At 43.3% G+C, this 20,459-nt stretch overlaps 1 protein-coding gene across 6 annotated transcripts in view; it reads left to right on the forward strand.

Annotated features, from left to right (window-relative positions):
* The window catches only part of UNK (unk zinc finger), a 45,153-nt gene that overhangs the window by 3,119 nt on the left and 21,575 nt on the right, over positions 1-20,459 (forward strand). For all 6 annotated transcript variants that reach the window (XM_032129243.1, XM_032129244.1, XM_032129239.1 and 3 more), the window contains exons 2-6: positions 15,465-15,674; positions 17,126-17,302; positions 17,746-17,876; positions 18,006-18,141; positions 20,240-20,357. In XM_032129243.1, coding sequence (XP_031985134.1) covers positions 15,465-15,674; positions 17,126-17,302; positions 17,746-17,876; positions 18,006-18,141; positions 20,240-20,357 — 772 coding nt within the window. The remainder of the gene's footprint in view (positions 1-15,464; positions 15,675-17,125; positions 17,303-17,745; positions 17,877-18,005; positions 18,142-20,239; positions 20,358-20,459) is intronic.

Here is a 20,459-nt window from a genome sequence, read left to right on the forward strand (position 1 = left end):
GGTGGCTGGATTAGATGTTGTTCCTGCATGGGGCTGCTTTCTGTGATCCTGCAGCTCCCGTAGCGGGATGAGACCAGCGTATTCCCGGGAACAAAGGGGTGAGACAGGCTCGTTCCTGGAGGCTGCGATCAGCTTGGGGCGATGTGCTCTGCGGGGGCTGGATGGGAAGTGGATTTGGTTTGGGGTAGGCTCTGTCAAAGCTCAGCTGAGGGTTGGCTTTGCAGCGTTTCTCGGCTCTGTCTAGCACGTTATTTCTGCAGGTACCTCTGCCTTTAATGTGTATCTACGCGTGTGGGTAGAGCTTGAGTTGGAAGAAACTGAAAGCAAGTGCTCAGCCACTGGAGCTGTAGGTACGGAGTGCTCTGGGGTAGGTTTGTTTTGGTACAGTTCGTCCGTTCAGCTGCTGCCGGCGTGGTTGGTCTCAGTCAGACTCGATGCTTTAATTGTGAATTGTAAAGATTGTTTCCACTGCTTGGGTGTTTATTGATCTGGCAGAATTTAGATAAGTGAAAGTGGAGCAGCCCTCTGTTCACTGTGCATTCACCTGAAAGTCAGTTTAATAACTCTGCAGGAAAGCAAACGTTCAGGTGGAGATAAATTAACCCATTTAATAAAAAAAACAAAGAGTCCCTTCAGTCTGCTGCATTCAGAGTACACACGCTCACAAGTGGCCTGGAAAATACTCTGATTTAGGTGATAAACTCTTCGGGACACAGATTCGTTGTGCATAACCCAAGTCATTGCTACTCAAGACATTTGTCTTGAGTGTGCCCATCTTAAATACAAGCAGCACTCTTGGAAGTGACCCTCAGGATTCCGTGTCCCGACCGGCTGTACCCTCACTTGAGTTCTGGGAGAGATGCCTGGGAGCACATCCTGTCCTCTTTTGCAGTGCATCAAGATAAGCTTTGTGATTATGCAGCATAAAAGGCAGAAAACTTGTCTTTCCTTTTGCACAAGGAGAGGAATTGTGGGAAATTCCTGAAGGATTAGTACCCTGTAAGTTGGGCTGGAGCTGCATCTATATGGCTGGTTGGGCTGTCCTGTAGTGACTGCTGGCTTGTGCTCACCCAAGCTTTGTCTTGCAACCATTCTGTTGCCATTTAGGCATGGAAGGACCAGAGGAATCAAATGAAGGACATTGTAAATGGGAATGAAATGGAGCTAGTGCAATACTTCGGCTGTAACTGAAATCAAAGACATTCTTGTGTCTGCACTGGGCCTTGTCAGGTGGTTTCTTGGCCTTAAATAGGAACTCAGATTAGGACAGTGATGGAAATACGGGTGAAGAAGAAGTAAAATTACCAAGACCATAGGTGTGCTTATTTGAAGTCTTATTTATCTCAAAATCTTACGTGTGAATTCTTACTCAAAACCAACATCACTCAAAAACTCACCTTGGAGCATTCATGGTAGCAGAGAGTAATCCTTATCTTCTTATCAGTGGATGGTGTCTTACCACTAGCAGAGCAAACATGACATGCCTGGTCTCAAAGGTGCAGACTGAGAGTCTGTGGGAAGAAAACCAAAAACCAGATGTGTAGCTAGCAATTTTTCAGGATTGCTGTTTGCTCTTCCAGGGCCCATAACATTTGCCTGCACAGTCTGTTAGATTATACATTTGATGTGTTTGAGTTAGGTGGTCTTCACACCCTTCTGGATGAGTTGAGGCTTTGGATATTGTTTTTAGAAACCTTTTGTGTTCTTTTTAAGCCATCAGGACTCTTAAAATAACAAACTGCTGCCCTAATTCTGCTTTGGTTTTACTGGTGATAACCCTTAGATCAATAAGTTGATATGGACTTATACAAAAAGTAGGAACTAGGCCTGTTGTTTAAACAAAAAAAACCCACCCTCAACAAAACAAAGAAAAAAAAAAGCCCAAATAACCCAGAAAACAAAAACAACAAAAAGAAACCCAGGTGGTTTTAGGTTTCAGATTTGGTAGTACCTTTGGAGAAAGCACAGAAGATGTATAATATATTATATTATTATTGTATTGCGTACAATGTAAGGGAATACCCTTAGGAAAGCACAGAGTGAGTCAATACTTCTAAACCTGGGACTTACCAGTGGTCTATTACATCATTACCTGTAAATGTCATCTTATCAGGGAAGTATAAGCTGGTTGTTATTATTATTGCTGGTTTTTGAGTCTGTGTGAACTTCACTGAATGCATGTCCACTGCCAGCTGTTATTAGGAAGTGTGAATAGTTACAGGAAGTTGGAAATATAAAGTGCTGGAGTGTGAACAGGAAGAGCTGCCTTCACAGTATGCTCTCACCACCGAACACATGTGATGAAAAGGACATTTCAGATTTTATGGTTCTTCAAAGGCCAAGTGCTGAAAAGCTGCAGCTTGAGAGAGGGGCTGGCGAGGGGTGTTTGTGCCCAATCTGTGCCCTAAATGTGTCAGTGCAAAAAGGGGTTTTTCCCTGTTGTTGAAGTGGGGCTGGACCTGTGGTTTGCTTGCTGCATTTCCACTTCTTCACTACTTCTGGATATCAGTCTGACAGGGAATTCACATATGGATAACTGCTCTAGAGGTGTCATATCAATATTTTGCAGAGTAAAAAGCTTTGTGTACTGCTGTGACGTTTTCAGAATTAGTTTTGGTCTGGCAAGGTTTGGTGTTCCAAAAATCCAAAACTCTGTGAGAGAGGAGAGGGGTTCAATGGTGCAGAATTGTTCTAATGTGGAAGATGTTTTTTTAATTTTTAATGTAATGAAATGTATTATGTTGATGGTTATATGTTGCTTACATTAGCACATAGGATAGTTTTTTGTGGCATGGGAGGCAAAATTAAAGTTAATCATTGTTTTAGAAAATCTAGGACTTGGTGATTCTGTGGGTCCCTTCTGGTTCCATTTATTCTGTGATCCTGAGAACCTCAGAGCTCAGTGTTTCCCATTATACCAGTTTTTCTCATTTTGTAAGTTTATGTATTGTCTGTGTTTTTTATGTTGCCTGGCTTTATTTTAAGGAAAATTCTGTTGGAATTTAACATTTTATTGTCTTCAGATCTATTCTTCTTCCAGAATAAGGTTTTACGAACTTCGAGGAGCAGCTGAAACACTCAGCCTTTTTCTTCCAAGGGGTCTGACCAGTGTCCTTGGGAAAACCTTCCCGCAGTGCGTTCCAGCATCCCTGCCTGGCTGCTTGCTGGATGTCTCTGCCCCTGTGACAGCGTGGCAGGAGGGAATGTGTCAGGACATCAGTTAATCACACTTACTGTGTGGCATATTAGCATGAGCTGTCACTGGGGACTGTGTTAATGCACCCGGCTGAGCCTGGGCAGGGGCACGGCTCTTCTGTGGTCCTTGTTAAAGGAGCTGTAATTTCCAAGAGAGGAGCAGAATAAAGAGGCAATACTGTCTTTAATTGCTGTGTTGAAGCTCGTGAGAACCTGCTTGTCAGACATGAGGAGCCACGTTCACTTCCAGAGGATGCTGAGGAGAGGTTTTGTTCCTTTCATTAACTTTCTGCGTTTAAAAACTTCATAAATCTTTTTGAAAGCAGCACAAATAGGCTGAAAGAGATGGTGAGAAGTTATCTGGTCCCTTTGCTTAAGAGTCGCCTACATCAGTTCAGCTAAGATTTTTTTTTTGGTCTAATTGTCATTGATTTTTAATACTGTGTCAGTTTCTTCTTTAAACTGGGTTTTGATGGAATTGTGAATTATAAGAGGGAGTAAATCACAGCAGCTTCTATCTTATAAAGAATTTATGTACTCTATAAACTTTCTGTAATGTTCAGCACATCACTTGCAAATCAGGTACAGAGCTGTTGCTGAAAGCTGTGTGTGCACAGAGCCAGCCAGCAATTCCCCCCCAGTGTCCTAAATTAATGGGTGGTCACGTGTCAGCAGGCTGTGGAGCAAGTGCTGTTTCGTAGCTACCTTCTTTCCCTCTAATTTATTGAGAGAGAGTTTGTCTTTTATATCAGGGCATCAAAAATACAGAGCCTCAGCAGAAGGATGCATAGGGAGGCTAAAGGCTTGTACCTTTCCAAACTCCTCCTAGTGCTGACAGCCAATTTAGATGCTTGTGATGATTTTCTCAGCAATCTCTTGTCTTGTGTATTTTGATCAGTGCTTGATGCAGTTAATACCAGCTTGACATTTGAAATATCAGTTGGAATGAATGTTCCCTTGAAATGAATACCAACAATTCCTTCTCTCCTTAGCTCTGGTGCAGGCTGGCTTCTGACTCACAGACCCTCATCCTGCTGTAGTGTTCATTCAAGTTTAGGAGGTGATTGTTACAACAAGGAAAGGTCTAGGTCTTATTTGAAAGAGATGTTTTAAGCAATTTTAAATGCTAAAGTGCAGTGATGGCAATAAAAGAGCCAGATCACTGAAATGCTCAATACTGGCCTGATTCTTATCTCTTGTTAGAAGTCAGAGACATATAATTGAATTAAGATGTCAGAACAGTGGTAGAAAAGAAACTTGCACTGAATTTGTGGTCAGACAAGAAAAGTCTCATACCATCTCTGACTATCTGTTGGTCAAAATGGCAAATCCATTTCAGTGAGCATATACTGCCTTCTTTAGACTGATGGCACTGTTAAGTGAAGCTAAGAAATTAAGGTGGGATGGCTTTTTATCGCTGTATGCCTAGAATTTGTTTTGATTAATATGCAGTCATTGCCATATGGAAAGGGAATTAGTTTTTTGAAACTATTCTGGATGAACTTGGAACTAGAATTTGGGGGTTGGTACTGGATGATCTCTAAGGTCGTTTTCAACTCAGGCCATTCTATGATTTTAAAATTCAAAAATTTAATTCAAGAAAAAGAATTAAAGTCAGTATTATTTGTTATCCTTTGTCTTCAGAATGTCACCACAGCTCAAAAAGAAGCTGTCAGTCCACACCCAGTGTGCTCAGAGGTGATTTTTTTTCTCCTCTAAAGTTTTCAATAGACCGTGAGTTTTCATTGATGGCACTTGACTGCTACTGTCATAGCAGAAATACAAACAGCAGATGCCTGAGGACAACTGTGCAGCTTTACAGCAACAAAAAAAAATATTGTTTGCACATTTAAAATATCATGAGAGTGCCACCAGATTTATCCATGTATTGATTAGTCAAAGTGGGAAGGGGGAAGTGAGAAGTTGTGGCATAGCCTGGGGTTTGCCTGCTTTCCCCTTGGAGGAGAGCTGGTGTTAACCTGCAATGGTGCTTCTTTGGACACCAGAGTGTGCAGGACTTTTATTCAGACATGTGCCTGCCTTGTGGAGTGTTGAAAGAGTCCACTGGGCCACAGCAGGCACAGATGAAGTCTGATTTGAGTGCTGAGCGGAAAAGAAAATCGATTGAATGGTTGACATTGATTCTTCAAAATCTACCAGTAAAGGTTGGCTTTTATCTTTGTGCTGGCACATGTGTTATGGATGCAGGTTCATGCTTGTTAGATAATCACCGTGTTTTGTTTCAAACTCACAGCAGAAAATGTCTGTTCACAAATGAAAGCCTTTCCAAAGAGGCTGCTGCAAATCTGGTTGGTGTTTAACCTGAGAAGAAGCAGATGCTGTTTCATTTCCAATGTAGATTGGGCTGGGTGAGAGCACTATAGACCTGTCATGTCACGTGGAGCTTTGGTTGTCTGGTTTTGGTCCTGTGTAAATACAGCCTTTCAAACAGCTCATGTTCTGTCTTAAAAGTGTTCTAAGTGTGGGGCTGCAGTTGATCTATGAGCTGTCTGTTAAATCAGGAGGGTCTTGGCATGGCCAGGAGAGGGAAGGCTACTGTGCTGTGTTTCCAAAGCACCTCTCGTGAGACACGATGTTGAGGCTTAGCTGGCTAAAAATGCTCAACATTTGCATGCTAACAATCTGCAGCTGAAAGCCTGAGCTGTGGAATGGCTTGTATGGAAATAATATTTTTCTGAATTGGCCATTATGAATTCTTGCATGTGGGATGTTTTGTTTTAGGGAACTAGCAGAGTGAGTAACACAAGTTTTCAAACAGCCCAGCCCTGTTCCCAGCCTTCCCTGGTGTTTCTACAGTTGTAAGCCCTGGGTAGGCTTTGTTAGTGCTTGAATCGGTGGTGAGAGAAGTACAGTGTGGAAAAAAAGCTTTACTGGAAACTGGAACTTTAATTTTTACAGCACAGGACATCAGGGTGTTATTCAGACTTTTATTTGTTGTACCAAACCTGGTGTGTGTTAACCTTCCTTGGGCTCTACCTTTCTGAGGCTACGAATGCTAACACTGAGATAAAGAGGTATTGTCTACCCCATCCATAAGAGATGGGATAATATAAGTTAATATGTGAGTTAATATAAGAGAGAAAATTTATCTGCCTATAAGCTGAATAAATGACCGTAATAGATAAGCCTGGGAATGGATGTTTTTGTGATGTAATTAGCAGTAAAATATTTAACTGCTCATATTTAAGCATATGTTGATATATTGTGCTGACAGCTAAAGCAGGTACAGACCATCAGCAGTGTGCAGCTGTCTGGATGCAGTGAGCTCCAGTGTTTTCCCTGCAACAGGCTCAACTCACGTTACTGAAAAATAATTATTTCCATATGATCCTGTTTTCATAGACTCAGCACTTACACAGGTGTCATAGGGAAGGATTAATGACAACTAAATGGTTTGTGGAGCAAAAACCAACCCAGAGAGGGCTGAGGGTTGTCTCCATTGGGGTGATCCATGTTTGAAAACAGAGAAATGTGCTTTAGGCACAGTTTACATAAACTAGTGGTGTCAAATTGCAAATATGTCATTTAAACTTGGAAAAATAGGCTGTGTGTTTAAAACATTGCATGAACTGCCTAAATATTGAGTTAATTTTGAGGTCATGTCTAGTACATATTCATGGCCAAGTAATTTGGGGAAAGAAGGAGAACTAACTCAAGGAAATGTAAATGTAAGCTCAAGGCTTTATGCAGAATTCTGGATCTCGGTGAATGGCTTTTAAGGAAATGCCTCTGAAGTGTAGTGCCATTAAGTGTTTGCCTTTGCCAGTGCTTGGGTTGTTTTAATTAAAAAGGTGAAAGCTCTGTGTAAACAAACACTTGCGTTTGAAATGGATTTTATTGGTATGACTTGGTTATATACATTTCATGGTCTGCTGACGCAACAAGTGCCTGCTTTTTAAAGACAGCACACTGCCAAAAAATGACTCAAATTGCTTTATTTGTCAGGTTTTGAGTGACACAACTCGAGGGGTGCCAAGCAAAGGGATGCACAGCTCCCAGGAAGTCTGAGCAAGCACCTCTTCCCCGACACCCACAGACAGGAACACAGTTGTGACTCGAGCAGCTCATGTCTTGGCTGCTCACAAATGTGAGAAATGTGCATTTTATTGAGTTAACTCCGGGTTGAAAGCCTTGATTTTTGTTCCTCATCAGGACAGTGTTGGTGAGCCTCTTAGCTGCAGCATGGCATTTCTCTCCAAACAAAGCCATTTTTGCTATAACTGTGGAAACCAAACAATGTTTTGCCTGAAGCTGGTGTAAGTCTGTCTTCCTATGATGGGCTGGCACTACACAGTAGTGCTTCTCTGTTTTCCCTTAGTTTTTCAGTGTAGCCAAGGCACAACTGTTTTCCTGACGTTTTCCTTTTAATTGAAAAACATCCTGATTGTTTCTGATAGTTGCCAACACGTGTTATTTTTAGCCTGAACTTTTGCAGTCACTCAGTTATCTGTGAAGTGTTGGTAGTACATAATTCATTCGTCGCGGCTGAAATGAATTCGCTGTGTTCTTGTCCAGCCTGTGATCTCCTTTGAAATCCAGAAATGGAGCTCCAGTAGGGATCAGGTTACTGTTGAATATGATTATTGTGCATTTTGGTGTGTTATCCCCAGTTTTCTGTAATCTAGCAGTTTGTAGTTTACCTTCTGCGGTACACGCTCTGCGTTTCCATTTATTTGGAAGCATCCAGCTCAACTTTGCTTGCTAAATCATTCAGATGCCTCGAAAAAGGAAGATTTGAGTGCTGCCTACCTATTTCTGCAACAAAAACTGGGGGAGCCATGGTTATGGATGTGAGCAGTTGTCATTTTGACCACTGAGGTACACAATGAGTTATATGAAGTCTTAAAACAAAAAAGCTCCACAACCAAACAAACCCAACTCCATGCATCTGTAATAAGTCTCTCCAACTCTCACTTTCTTTATTTGCCCTTAGACTGACGTTATTGTCAAGCTCTAATGGAGGAGGGGAAATCTAACAGCTTTAAAATCACACACTGCTGTCTGCTGTGTGACCTTTTTCCAGTTGATGGTTCAATTTATTTAGGTGATAAAGAAAACACTGAGGCATGTGAAGTCTATCTTCTTGACAGATGTGAGCTTACTGAAACTTTTTCCTCATCCTTTTCTCCATCCCCACATTCACGGTCAGCCTTTTGTTTTTATAAAGTGATCCATATATTTTTCTTTGAGATTTAAATGCTTTCTAATCTTTTCAAGGTTTACAGAAGTGCACCTGGCTGCTGAGGGTATGGAAAGGCAGATGAACTGATGGTTGTGGAGATGTCCTGAGAGAGATGTTTGCCTTTTGTGCCAAGTGGTGCATGGTGTGTGCAAAAAGCTTGGTGTGTGAAGTGTGAGGGCTTGGCCAGGTCTATGAGGTTATTTTTCTAAATACTGTTAAATGTGGAAAAAGGGGAAATAGCCAATATTGGTGAGCCACAGTAGCTGAGAGACCTCATCTAGTGGGTGAGCATCCCTGAAAGAGGTTGGAAATAGATGATCTTTAATGTCCTTTTCAACCCACAACATGCCCTAACATGGATTTCTGGTAGAACTTGATCAGAATTTTCCCTGAAATTATGATTAAAGCTTTCAGAATTGCTGCTAAAATTGTTTGTTATTGTTTCACGTTCAACATTGATTCATATGAGGCTCTGTTTCAATATTAAATTACATCTGCCGGTCAGTAAAAAAATATTTATTGAAACAGACTTGTCTTGACTTCTGCTCGTACTGGAAGGACACTAAGCATTGCAGCGTTGTAAACCAGGCTGCTGGTGGTCTGCAGCTGCTGGTTCAGGGATTTGCTCCGCTTGAACAAGGAACTACAACTCCCATGAAGTCAGATTGTTTCACATCTTCCCTCCCAAATTCCAAGAAATCTTGGGAGTTGAAGGTTCTGTTCCCTGTCAGGAAGCTTTGGATTGAAATGCCAGCATTTTCTAAGACATTGTGTGAGTGCTGGTATCAAACTCTCTGAATTATTTCGGAACAGTCCTATTCTCTGACTCTGTTTTTTCCTTGCCTATTCTGAAACACCTCCCTTGCCCCAAGAGCAAAAACTCCTGAGCAATGTCAGAGCTGCATATCATGGGTTTTCTCTATCAGTAATATGTTAAATGAAAGGTGCATTAGTAGGATTTTTATTGAGTATCCTGTTGGAATAAGTAGATTCTGTCATGCACCACTGACTCATTTCAATTGGAATACCACAGTTCAGTAAAAGAAAATAATTGAGTCATGGGTTTCTTACTTAAAGTGTGTCTGATACCATCTTTTGCAATATAATTCTATGAGGGTGAAATGAATTTAGAGAGCTGATTTAATATGGACAGCTCTTTTCCTCTTGTGTTGGGGCAGCTCTTTGAGCTTAAGAAGAAAATAGCAGTTTTGAAAATAATTTCCAAAAGATAAGCATTATTGAATTAGAAATATCAATATCTATAGTTAGATATTTTCTGCTGGGTTTTGCAGTGCTGTCTACTGAGCAGACAGTCTGTTGGATAAGCACAGCCTGGTTTGCTTCAGATAATTTTATCTGTGTTAGCTCAAACCACTAATTTAAATTTTTAAGTGAAGCTGGTGGGATATATATACATATATATATATATACATATATATACACACACATATATACACACATATATATATATGCATATATATATATATATATATTTTTTTTTTTTTTTTTTCCCCTAACCTGAATTAGGAACACTTTCTCCATCCTGCTGTCTGGACAGATCAGTGCCACTCAGAGCTTCCAGAGAAGGAAAGCTGATGAGCAGCTGCAAGCAGTGACCTCTCAGTCAGACTGCATTTTTCAGGAAGGATGTGAACTAGGACCACCTGAGACTTTACAGAGAGGTCCATGGCCTCATGCAGTCCTGTCTGAAACAGCAGGACATGATTGATATAAAAATGCCAGCAAATGTCCCCAGCATTCCCATGTACTTTTGTGCCAGTGAAATGGCATTTTTGCCAGTGTGATACTTTGAGAGAAGACAGACACTACTAAAATAAATGGTAATGGCAGAAGAGCATTTTCTTCCTGATATCTGAAATCTTATCAGAAAAGTAAGACTTGGTTTGAAGAAAAAAACCAGAGCAAAACAGAAAAAAAACTCCAGACCAAAACCCAAGATAAAACACACAGCCTAAAAATTAATTTGTAGATTTGTTGTTAGATTTGCCTCTGTGGGCTCTTTTGTACAGTGGCTGAGAATCTCTGTACAGCCCTGAACTAGTAATTTCTAATATTAATGCTAATAATAAAGTGAAGTGCCCACAGCAGGCTGGACTTTACAGAAATGACCCAGGCCTGGGCTGTCTCCTCTGGGTTGGTTTGTTGTGACCTGGGAGCATCTGCAGGGACGGAGCCCCAGTGACAGTGGCTGTGCCCTGAGTGAGGACCTGGTGTAAAAGCTGCTCGTAGTTTACACTGGTGTGACACCAGACAAGCAGTGCTGCTACAACCTCTCAGCACAGGCCTTTCCTGAGGTGCCACAGCACAGTTTCAGGGGTGTAAACACACGCCCACCCGTGTGTGGAATGTAGATGGTGGTGGTGTTAGATCTGACTACTGCCCTACATTTTCAGACCGTGTCCTAGTCTGGATTAGCCAGACAATTATCTGATGGCTTTCTCCCTGGTGTCATTCTGCTGCAGGAGGTTCAGGTCCTGTTTGTGAGCCTCTCTTTGGGCCCAAGAGGAATTTTGGCAGAAAGGGGGTTGACCTGGAAGAGCAAGAAGGGCTGCAAAGGAGAGGAGCTTGTCTTGGGACCTATGTAAGGATTTCAAACAGTGCAAGGGGTGTTGGAAGCAAAGCAGAGCCTGGCTTTGCATCACAGAAGCCACAAGAGTTTGGAGGAATTGGTTTTAATCTTTTCATTTCCTTGCTCCTTGATACTGTTTCTCTCCCCAGTCTTCCTGATCCCACTGTTACAAAGCCAAGACTGTCTTGGCATCAGTGTGCATCTTCCAGTGATTTCTGGGAGCTTTGGGTTAAGGCTTTTATGAGGAATTTGGAGCTCAGCTGTGCACTACCAGCACATTTTCCTGAATTGAGCTCACTCCACTGCATGTGTGACTTGGGTCAAGTTTGACAGGAAGCTGCAGCCCTGGAAGCAGGATGGATGCAGGAATTCTCTCATACCGAGCTGCTTGAGCACACCAATGTGAACCAGAACAGCTGCAGAAAAATGAGAGATCTCTGCACCAGCAGGCAAGGAGGGGACCAGGACATGGCTGCAATTGTGGAGAATAAAAATGAAACTTCTGGATTAGAATTTCTTCTTGGGTTCTCTCTTTGTTTGCTTTTTTCCCCTCCTTCTTTCTAGGTTTGAATTTTTTTTCTTCTTCCCCCACTCCACTCATCTTTTTCCCTGCAGCTCCCAGAGCAGGTTCCTGTTCCGTTCCTCCAGGGCAGAGGGGGAACTCCTGCAATTCCAAGCTGCAGAGGTAAACACTTGCTGCCGTGCCCTGGAGAGTTGAGCTGCTGCTGGCAATTAAAGACAGTGAGCAGCTCCCCACTAATATAAATTATTGCAGAATAATCACTGCCCCTTCCCTCATCCCAGAGGAAGTGGAATTTCAGCAAAGTAACATTGGGGTTTTTCTAATGCTTTGCTGCTCCTGTTGGTCTCTGGGAGTTCCTCAAACTACAAGAACCTCTCCTCTTGTCTTCCTAGGGAAAAAAACTTTCATTTCCAGTAGCCTCCATCCTGTTTGACAGCAAGTTCAGCTCAGCCTGGGGACTTTGATCTGCATTGTTCTGGCCAGTCTTGTCCTATTTGTTTAGAATTGCATTTGTCTTTGTTTACTAGGGCTCATAAATGATAACATTTCCTCCAGGAATCTGGGTGTTGCTGTTGATGTTAATGTTGTATCAGAAGACAGTGCTATGTGCTTTCCACTTTTTAAAAATTACATGGGTATGAAGATACAACATCTACTCACTTTTTTTTTTTTTTAACCAAATAAATATGGAGGTAGCTCCAATATAAAATAGGGGTAATAATTCTTCTGCCCCTCATGTGAGGGCTGTAGAGTTTCCTGAGAGGAGTTGAGAAATGCAGGTTATCGTTGCTGGATTTCCTCTTCCTGTACAGACACAGCGTTTGGCTGACATGCTGTGAAATGTGTACCAGTTTTCAACATATTTTCAGCTTCGAGGGTCATTCCAAAATTCCTTTTTTCAGCTGTTCTGGAAAAAAAAAATTAGAGAGACCATTGACACCAGAAGGATCTGTCATGACAGTGTTCTCTGCGTTTTGTTTAGAGCCTTTGCAAAGAGGTTTCTGAAATATTAATGGCTTTCTGCTTTGTGAGACATCACATTGCGGTGGTGCAGGCTCTGTATCCTCTCTGTGTTCCCAAAACACATGTGGTTTACATGCCTTTTATTTATTTTAATACAAAGTGGCTGGTTGAGTGGTCTGTGTTCTCCCAGAGGAGCCAAAACTCACTTCATGGATCAAGAAAATAAAGGGCTGTAAGGCAATTTACCATTCAGGCTATTGTGGAAGAGGGTGATTTAAAACACTGTAGTGGCTTGGAAAAAAGGAAAACCCAAAGCAGTGATTGAAAGGCTTGAAATGACTGAGTTAATGTGACAACTCTCCTTTCCTCTGTTGGGTCTGTTGCAGAGGTGACTGTGCACAGTTAATGTCTGTGGAGCTCACTGGTACCTGTTTGCAGGACTTGCTTTGAAATTAAGAGTGAGACATTGTTTATTTAATAGAGAGCATTAAAGGATGACTTTCTGATGAAGCAAGTTAGGTGTTAAACACTTTTCAGGTGAACCATTTACTTATGTAATTATCTCTCATTTACATTTATTATAATGTTTCTCCAGGGAGTTTAGCCAATCATGAAATGCAATTAATTTTCAAATACTCTTCAGCAGCAATTGAGACACTAGAGACCGAAATCCCTAGTCACTGTGTACATTTTTAAACTTCCCTGCTAAAGGGGAGCAGCTACAGCTCAGCTGATTGTGGAGTTACTAAGTTCTGGGATTTTTAAGTGTTTCATTTGGGCCTATCACAAATCTGGAGTGCTGGGCTTGATACCAAGGTTGTGTAAGCCTGGTATCTCCCCTTAGTTTCCGGACCATTGAGGAGGTTCAGGATGCTGTTCTTGAACTTAAGCCTGGCGCTGGGTGAGGATGGAGGAGTTAAAATGCTCTTGGTTTCTGTCTGGGATTCTGATTGCTGTATGATACTGGCTGGGGCTCGTAGCCAGCTGCATTGCAGTTTGTCCATGTGTAAAATGGGAGTAACACAAACCTCGTGTCTCTGAGGTGTCCGTGGAGCTGTGTGAGTGGAATCGACTAGTTGGTGATTGTGTTGTCTATGGACAGCATCGTCCTGCTTAAGGTTACTTAATTCGCTTTCTAACCAAAATGTTGTTGCAGTCATTTTTGTTCCAAGTCTTCCTAGTGTGCTGATAAGATAAAATAATCTGTGGCATTCCACCTTCTACAGCTACTTGGTCCAACAACTTAGAAGGCTTTTCAAGAATGGATGAATTTACCGCAGCTTTTCAGCTTCCAGATGAATTGCTGGTGTGGCTGAAGTAGGGATCTCCATTTGAATGGAGCTGGAATTGGGAAAAGGAGCAAAGTGATGTTGTTAGCCCTCACCTACGCCAAGCAGACCTGTTTCTGCAGCTGGCTCTGGTTTTTCTGCTGTTAAGCCTTGGGCCCCAGTGCAGATACTGTTCCAGCCACTCTGGATTGCAGGGGACAGATGGGCTTGGGTAGAGAAGGGCTTACAGCCGGCTGCAGAGGCTTCCAGCCCCGGGCGTTCGTAGATCCCAAGCAGTGGAACCTGCAAATCTCGCGTATTTAGAGGCTGAAGAAGAGAAGAGCTTTTATCCTTTCATGCTTGCAAAATCCAGTGTAGGAAAGCTCTTGCCACTGATACTCCCTCTTCACAGCAAACAAATAAAACCACTTCAGTTGAATCTGCATTTTCCTGAGGCTTTCTCCTCAGCCGGGGTAAGGAGGAAAGGAGGCTTTATTTACAGATGTTGCTTTCAGAATGAGCCTAGCATTGTGATATTATCTGTAAACACATCTTTGGGCATCAGACATCTTTCCATTTGTTTAGAAGCAGGAGATAAAGACTGTCTGACATGGGAATGAATGTTAGACAAATTCCTACACTCCTTTTTGTTGCCTCGGAGTACACGCGCAGTTTAAAATGAGTCCGAATCTGCTGTTATATCACCCTGTTGCTTCCAGCAGAATACTCGCATTTTTATTTTGACCTACAAATCTTGGTCCTCACTACTTACACTGACCTCTAAACATAAGAGACCAGAATGCTCTGGGTTTTCTGCCTTTTTCCTGGGTGTGTCTCCAAGACCGAACCTGCTGGGATTCGGGTCTGAGCTGTGGGAGCTGTTTGGATGTTCCCTGTAAATACAGGGCAGCCCATGGGTTTCAGCAGCGTGGATTTTGTAAGCACCTACACACAGATCACAGTCAGATCATTATGTTGATCTAAACCATTTTGTAATCCTCTACAATCTGGGTTTAGAGACTGTTATTAGTGTCACAAATAAAAGCTTGTGACTTCTTTAGTTCTCAGGATAAAAGAAGCCATGTACTTTAAGGGAATTACATATTAAAATTAAAGCAACATAAACATGTGGGAGTTTGAGGATAGTTATCTCACTTTTCAAGACTGAGCCCTGAATTCAAATGATTGCAAGAGAGAAATTGATTAATTTTTATTTCGTAATTGACCATGTACTGACAAAGCAGAGCTAAACCTGGAGGATGAGGCATGAAATAGTCTTTTAAAAATCTTTCTTTCTCAGTAACTTGAAGCTTTAAATGTGGCTCAAAGAAGTGTATTTTATTTGGGGTTTTTTTTCTGTTTTTTTTTTTTAAACATATAGGAAGGAAACCCCTTTTTGCCCAGATAGGTCACAGATATAGAAATGGATAGAAAGGTACTTAAGAGTTCTATTTTCTCACAGACTCTTTCCTAAGCTCATGAAAAGCCTCTTCAAAACGATCCCGACAGAAAGTGATTTCAGCTCTCATTACATTCCTGTGTGTAATGGATATCTTGCCATTACAAACACCAGCAGCTCCCAGCCTCCATCCTGGGAGGGGAAGCAGGGAGGGTGTGGAAAGACAGCAGACATCTCTGTGATGGACGCAGCTCGGGGCTCTGCAGGGTGACTGGATCTTGCCCCTGCCCAGCATCCCGGTGCTCACGTCCCGGTTCCCGCAGGTACCTGAAGGAGTTCCGCACGGAGCAGTGCCCTCTCTTCGTGCAGCACAAGTGCACTCAGCACCGGCCCTACACCTGCTTCCACTGGCACTTTGTCAACCAGCGCCGGCGCAGGTCCATCCGCCGCCGCGACGGGACCTTCAACTACAGCCCTGACATTTACTGCACCAAGTATGACGAGACCACGGGAATCTGCCCAGAAGGAGATGAGTAAGTAGAGGCTGCACCCTGCTTTTCAGGCATTAGGCTTTTGGGATGAGGCCAGGTGATGATTCCAGCCAGTTCTTGTAGAGATGAGGCAAGTCAGCAGTAAAGCAGCTTTGTCACATACGTAACGTGAGACCAGATGTAAAATCTGGAATAGCAGCCTGTGTGCTCCAGGCCTGCTGCAGAGACAATACTGAGGGTGACTTAATGAGAGTTCAGCTCTTGGGAACTCACTGGCTTTGCAAGCCTGGGCATCTTCAGCAAAGCTGAGGTGGGAAAAACAGCTCGGTGACAAATGAGTTCAGAAACACTCTGTTCTCTAAGTCCCTGACTCTCAGCTCTTGCTCACTAGCAGGGTAGCTTAGTTTTTCACAGACTGAAGAAAGATGAGGAACTTCGTCCTCCAGTCTGCCCCGAGTTTCTGTCCCAGCTTTTTAACTCATGTAAGTTTATTTTGTCTTTCTGAACTTTTAAGAAGCCAGTAGAGAACTAAGAGGTACCCAGAATAAGGCAGCATGAGGAAGAGTTTGGGTTTTTTGGGTGTTCTCTCCCCATGACTGCAGTAGGTTAACGGGGGCAAAACCGCAAGTCTTTCTGCTGTGCGTGTGGCAGACCCCAGCAACTAAGGGGTTAATATAACTTTAGCCACGTGACAGATATGGGATAAATAGTGTAGCCAAACTGTGGTCAAATATGGACAGTGTTTTATAGAGAGATGCTGCAAAAAGATAGAATTTCAGTTCCCTTTTGTGGTGCCAGTATAAACATAGAAAAATGCTATTTATTGGCAAAACTTTCTTGTTTTTTGTTTTTTTCAACTCAATTAAGTAAAGTTTTTGTGACTACAGCAGAATGGAATAGTCCCTCAGGCCTAAGGCTTCAGTTTCAATACTTTTCTTCCTTGTTAGAAGAGATCTGGAAGGAACTGCAAATGGGATGTTTGTGGGCTTTGGCTTCAAGAGCACTGGTTGATACCTGGCTCAAACTCAGTGAATGAAAGCCATTGTCATCTAGGAACCTTTGCTCATTTGTATTTTTAGCTTGATGCTGCAATATCTAAATTTTGTCCGTTCCATCTTGTTATATTTCTGTTTTATTTCTCAGTGTAGATCGTTTGGGAAACAAAACACAAGTTAAAATGGTAGTTTTGTAATTCTCTTTTCTTGTCCAGTGTCCTTGCTCTTTACCAGATCCCTGGCAACCACTCTCCTGGAATAATAAGGTACTGGATTAATAATCCAGTTTTCCTTTAGGGAGGGAAACTCTTGCATCCTTTGTAGTGACAGGTTTGGGGATTCTCTGAAGTGTTGGAAGGCACAGCATAAGAGAAGGGGCAGAGTTAGCAAAGATGGTGTCAACTGCAGCATCTTCTCTCAGCAAAGTGTCTTCTGGTAGTTGAATCCCTCACCTGTGTGACTAAACCTTGTCTGTTCCTCCCCTCCTTCCTTCCTCAGGTGTCCCTTCTTGCATAGAACTACTGGAGACACAGAGAGGAGGTATCACTTGCGCTACTACAAAACTGGAATCTGCATCCATGAGACAGACTCCAAGGGAAACTGCACCAAGAACGGAGTCCACTGCGCCTTTGCTCATGGGCCCCACGACCTGCGCTCGCCCGTGTATGACATCAGGTTAGTAGAGCTTGGGGCTCCTAGGAGAAGGGTAATTTCTGTACCCAAATGAAAAAGGTGAAGATGGAAAAGGTAATTTCTGTACCCAAGTGAAAAGTGAGATGATTGAAGGACGGTACTGCTTCAGCCTGAAATGAGGCGATGGCGAGATATCCCTTCTTAATAAGGCAAATGTAAAAAACCTCCAGGGAGGATTCTCAAAGTGGGGGAAGGGATCACACTTTGGAATCTGATGAAGGGGGTCAAAACAGTGCATCTGGAATTCCCAGGGAATGAAGGCTTTTTTTTTATTGCAGTTGCTGTTCAGCTAAAGATGTTCTGACAAAACATGCAGGGCTGAAATGCACCCACTTAGCAAACGCTCCAGTATGTCAGTTTTTATACACATTTATCTGACTCTTCCTCTGCTCGGTCTGTTTGTTCATTTAACTCTGTCCCTGAAGAGAGCTTCAGGCGATGGAGGCTTTACAGAATGGTCAGACAACATCTGAAGGAGGCATTGAGGGTCAGTCTGCAGTCGCTGCCAGCCATGCCATGATAGAGAAAATACTCAGTGAGGAGCCCAGGTGGCAAGGTGAGTGTCACTGAGGGTCTGTGGGGCTGGGAGTTTGGTTTCCATGGAGTGCCTGCTCCTGTCCCAAACTTTTCTGCAGTAAATATGGATTGTGGTCATCTCTCTTGACTCACTGGGGTTTTTTTGCAGATACAACGTATGTGTTGGGAAATTACAAGACAGAGCAGTGTAAGAAACCCCCCCGGCTCTGTCGCCAGGGTTATGCCTGTCCCTACTACCACAATAGCAAAGACAGAAGAAGAAGTCCAAGAAAACACAAATACAGGTACTGTGGTCCTGGATATTGTACTTCCTAGCTCAGTGGTGCAGTGTATTGGAAATCTGGGGTGAAGGAGGCAGGATTTTGACCACTAGATAGTTGGTTTTAGTATATTTCCAAGTCGTGTACTGAGAGATGTTAGGGACTATTATTTCTTCTTAGCAGAAAGAGAACAAACTAAACAAGGAGTTTTCCTGTGTATAGTAACCAGTACTCTAATACAGGAATTGTTAAATCGTGTTACAACTCTGATTTTATAGCAAAGAGAACCTGTGTCTGGCTTTCCCTTGCCACATAAACCTCTGCTTTAGAAAGCAGTGCAGGGAAAAGAAAACAAAAGAAAGTTTTAATCCCCATCTAGAAACAAACTCACACAACAGTGTTTTCATGGTAAAGGATTCAGAATGATCAGGCTGCTTGTTGTGTATGCCTGCTGATGGGGATCGTGAGGAGGGACTGTAGCTGGACATGCATTCCTAACCAGCTGCTAAAGGCTCTGCTTTTGAGGCACCGGGGTGTTCTGTCACTCAGCTGTCGCTGGATTTTTCAGCGTGCTGTGTCTCCCTGAACGCATTTCATCCAAATTATAGGCCCTCATTTCCTCCAACACAACAGAGCTTTTGTTGTGGTCTCAGTGGGGCTTTTCCTTAGTTCCTTTTTGAAAAACATAGGAGCTGACCAGAAAGCCAGGAAAGAAAATACCAGGGATGTTCTCGCTTCTCTTCCCCACCCCCAACATTCACAGAAATTTTTGAATTGGCACTGAAATTCTCTATTTAAAAAAAGTTAAACAGACAGCAATCAAAGGAATGTTAATCTCAACACTTTAAGGAGAAATAGAACCACTAGGTCAGTCTTCAGGCAGCAGCTATGTGCTTTTTGCCCCTCCCTGAGCCCTTTGGGAGGGGAAGAGGTGAAAGCTTCTCTGCTGCTCTCCACTTGCTCCTGTGTTTTCCCCACCCCAGCTGATGTGACTGTGCTGGTGCTGCTATCTGCTTCCCTCTGCTGTTGTTTGAGGGAATGGTTAAGAGCATAAAGAGCAGGGGAAGTAGGTCACGGCAAAAATTCAGATCTGGGAAAAGGAACTGTTCCTGGCTGGGAGAAAGAAAACGGACTTGCCTTTTCCCCGGTGACCTGACTCAGCCTCTTTTCCACATGGCCACACTATAAACCTGGAAACATACTGCTGTAAGGGTATTATGTGTTTTAGGATTAGCCAATTAACTTCTTAGCTTTCTATGAAGGTGCAGTTCCAAAACAGAAACCAGACCCACCGTCTCTGACACTAATCACATCAGCTGCTAATATTGTAATGCTGGTTCAAGTTGTATTTGGTTTCAAATGGAGAATTAAGCCATGGTTTTTTCATTGGGAAATTGGAAGAAGGCGGAGAAGATGCAATAGCAGCTGGGTGGGGGCTGGGGAAGCAGCAGCCAAGCAGATTGTACAGCTGAGGGTGAGCAGCCAGACCTGCCCCCGTCTGAGGAATTGTAACATCACAGAATGGTTTGGGTTGGAAGGGACCATAAAGCTCATCTCGTTCCACCCCCTGCCATGGGCAGGGACACCTTCCTCTATCCCAGGGTGCTCCAAGCCCCATCCAGCCTGGCTTTGAACAATTCCAGGGATGGAGCAGCCACAGCTTCTCTGGGCACCCTGTGCCAGGGCCTCGCCACCCTCACAGGGAAGAATTTCTCCCTTGGTATTTAATCTACACCTATTCTCTTTCCATTTAAAGCCATTCCCCCTTGTTCTGGCACTTCAGGCCCTTGTCCAAAGTCCCCCTCCAGCTCTCTTGGAGCCCCTTTAGGCACTGGAAGGGGCTTTAAGGTCTCCCTGGAGCCTTCTCTTCTCCAGGCTGAACACCCCCAGTGCTCCCAGCCTGACTCCAGAGCAGAGGGACCCTCAGAGCACCTTTTTGGCTTTCTCTGGACTTGCTCCAGCAGGTCCGTGTCCTTCTGTTGCTGGGGGACCCAGAGCTGGATGCAGTCCTCCAGGAGTGGATCAGAGGGGGAGAATCACCTCCCTCCACCCGCTCAAAGTAATCAAAGCTCAGAGCACGTCTGGGAGTCTGATACATTCCCCTGCTGCCTTATTTCCACAGATCTTCGCCGTGTCCCAGTGTGAAGCACGGGGACGAGTGGGGAGATCCCAGTAAGTGTGAAAATGGAGACTCCTGCCAGTACTGCCACACTCGCACAGAACAGCAGTTCCATCCAGAGGTACAGTAACCTCCTCGCTCTGTTTAGAAAAGCAAAAGCATTCCAGTCCTACAAAGGAAATTACTGTCGCAGGTGGGAGAGGGATGTGGGCTGCTTGTTAGT

Source organism: Corvus moneduloides, chromosome 19 (genome assembly GCF_009650955.1).
Source record: "Corvus moneduloides isolate bCorMon1 chromosome 19, bCorMon1.pri, whole genome shotgun sequence".
NCBI classification, from domain to species: Eukaryota; Metazoa; Chordata; class Aves; order Passeriformes; family Corvidae; genus Corvus; species Corvus moneduloides.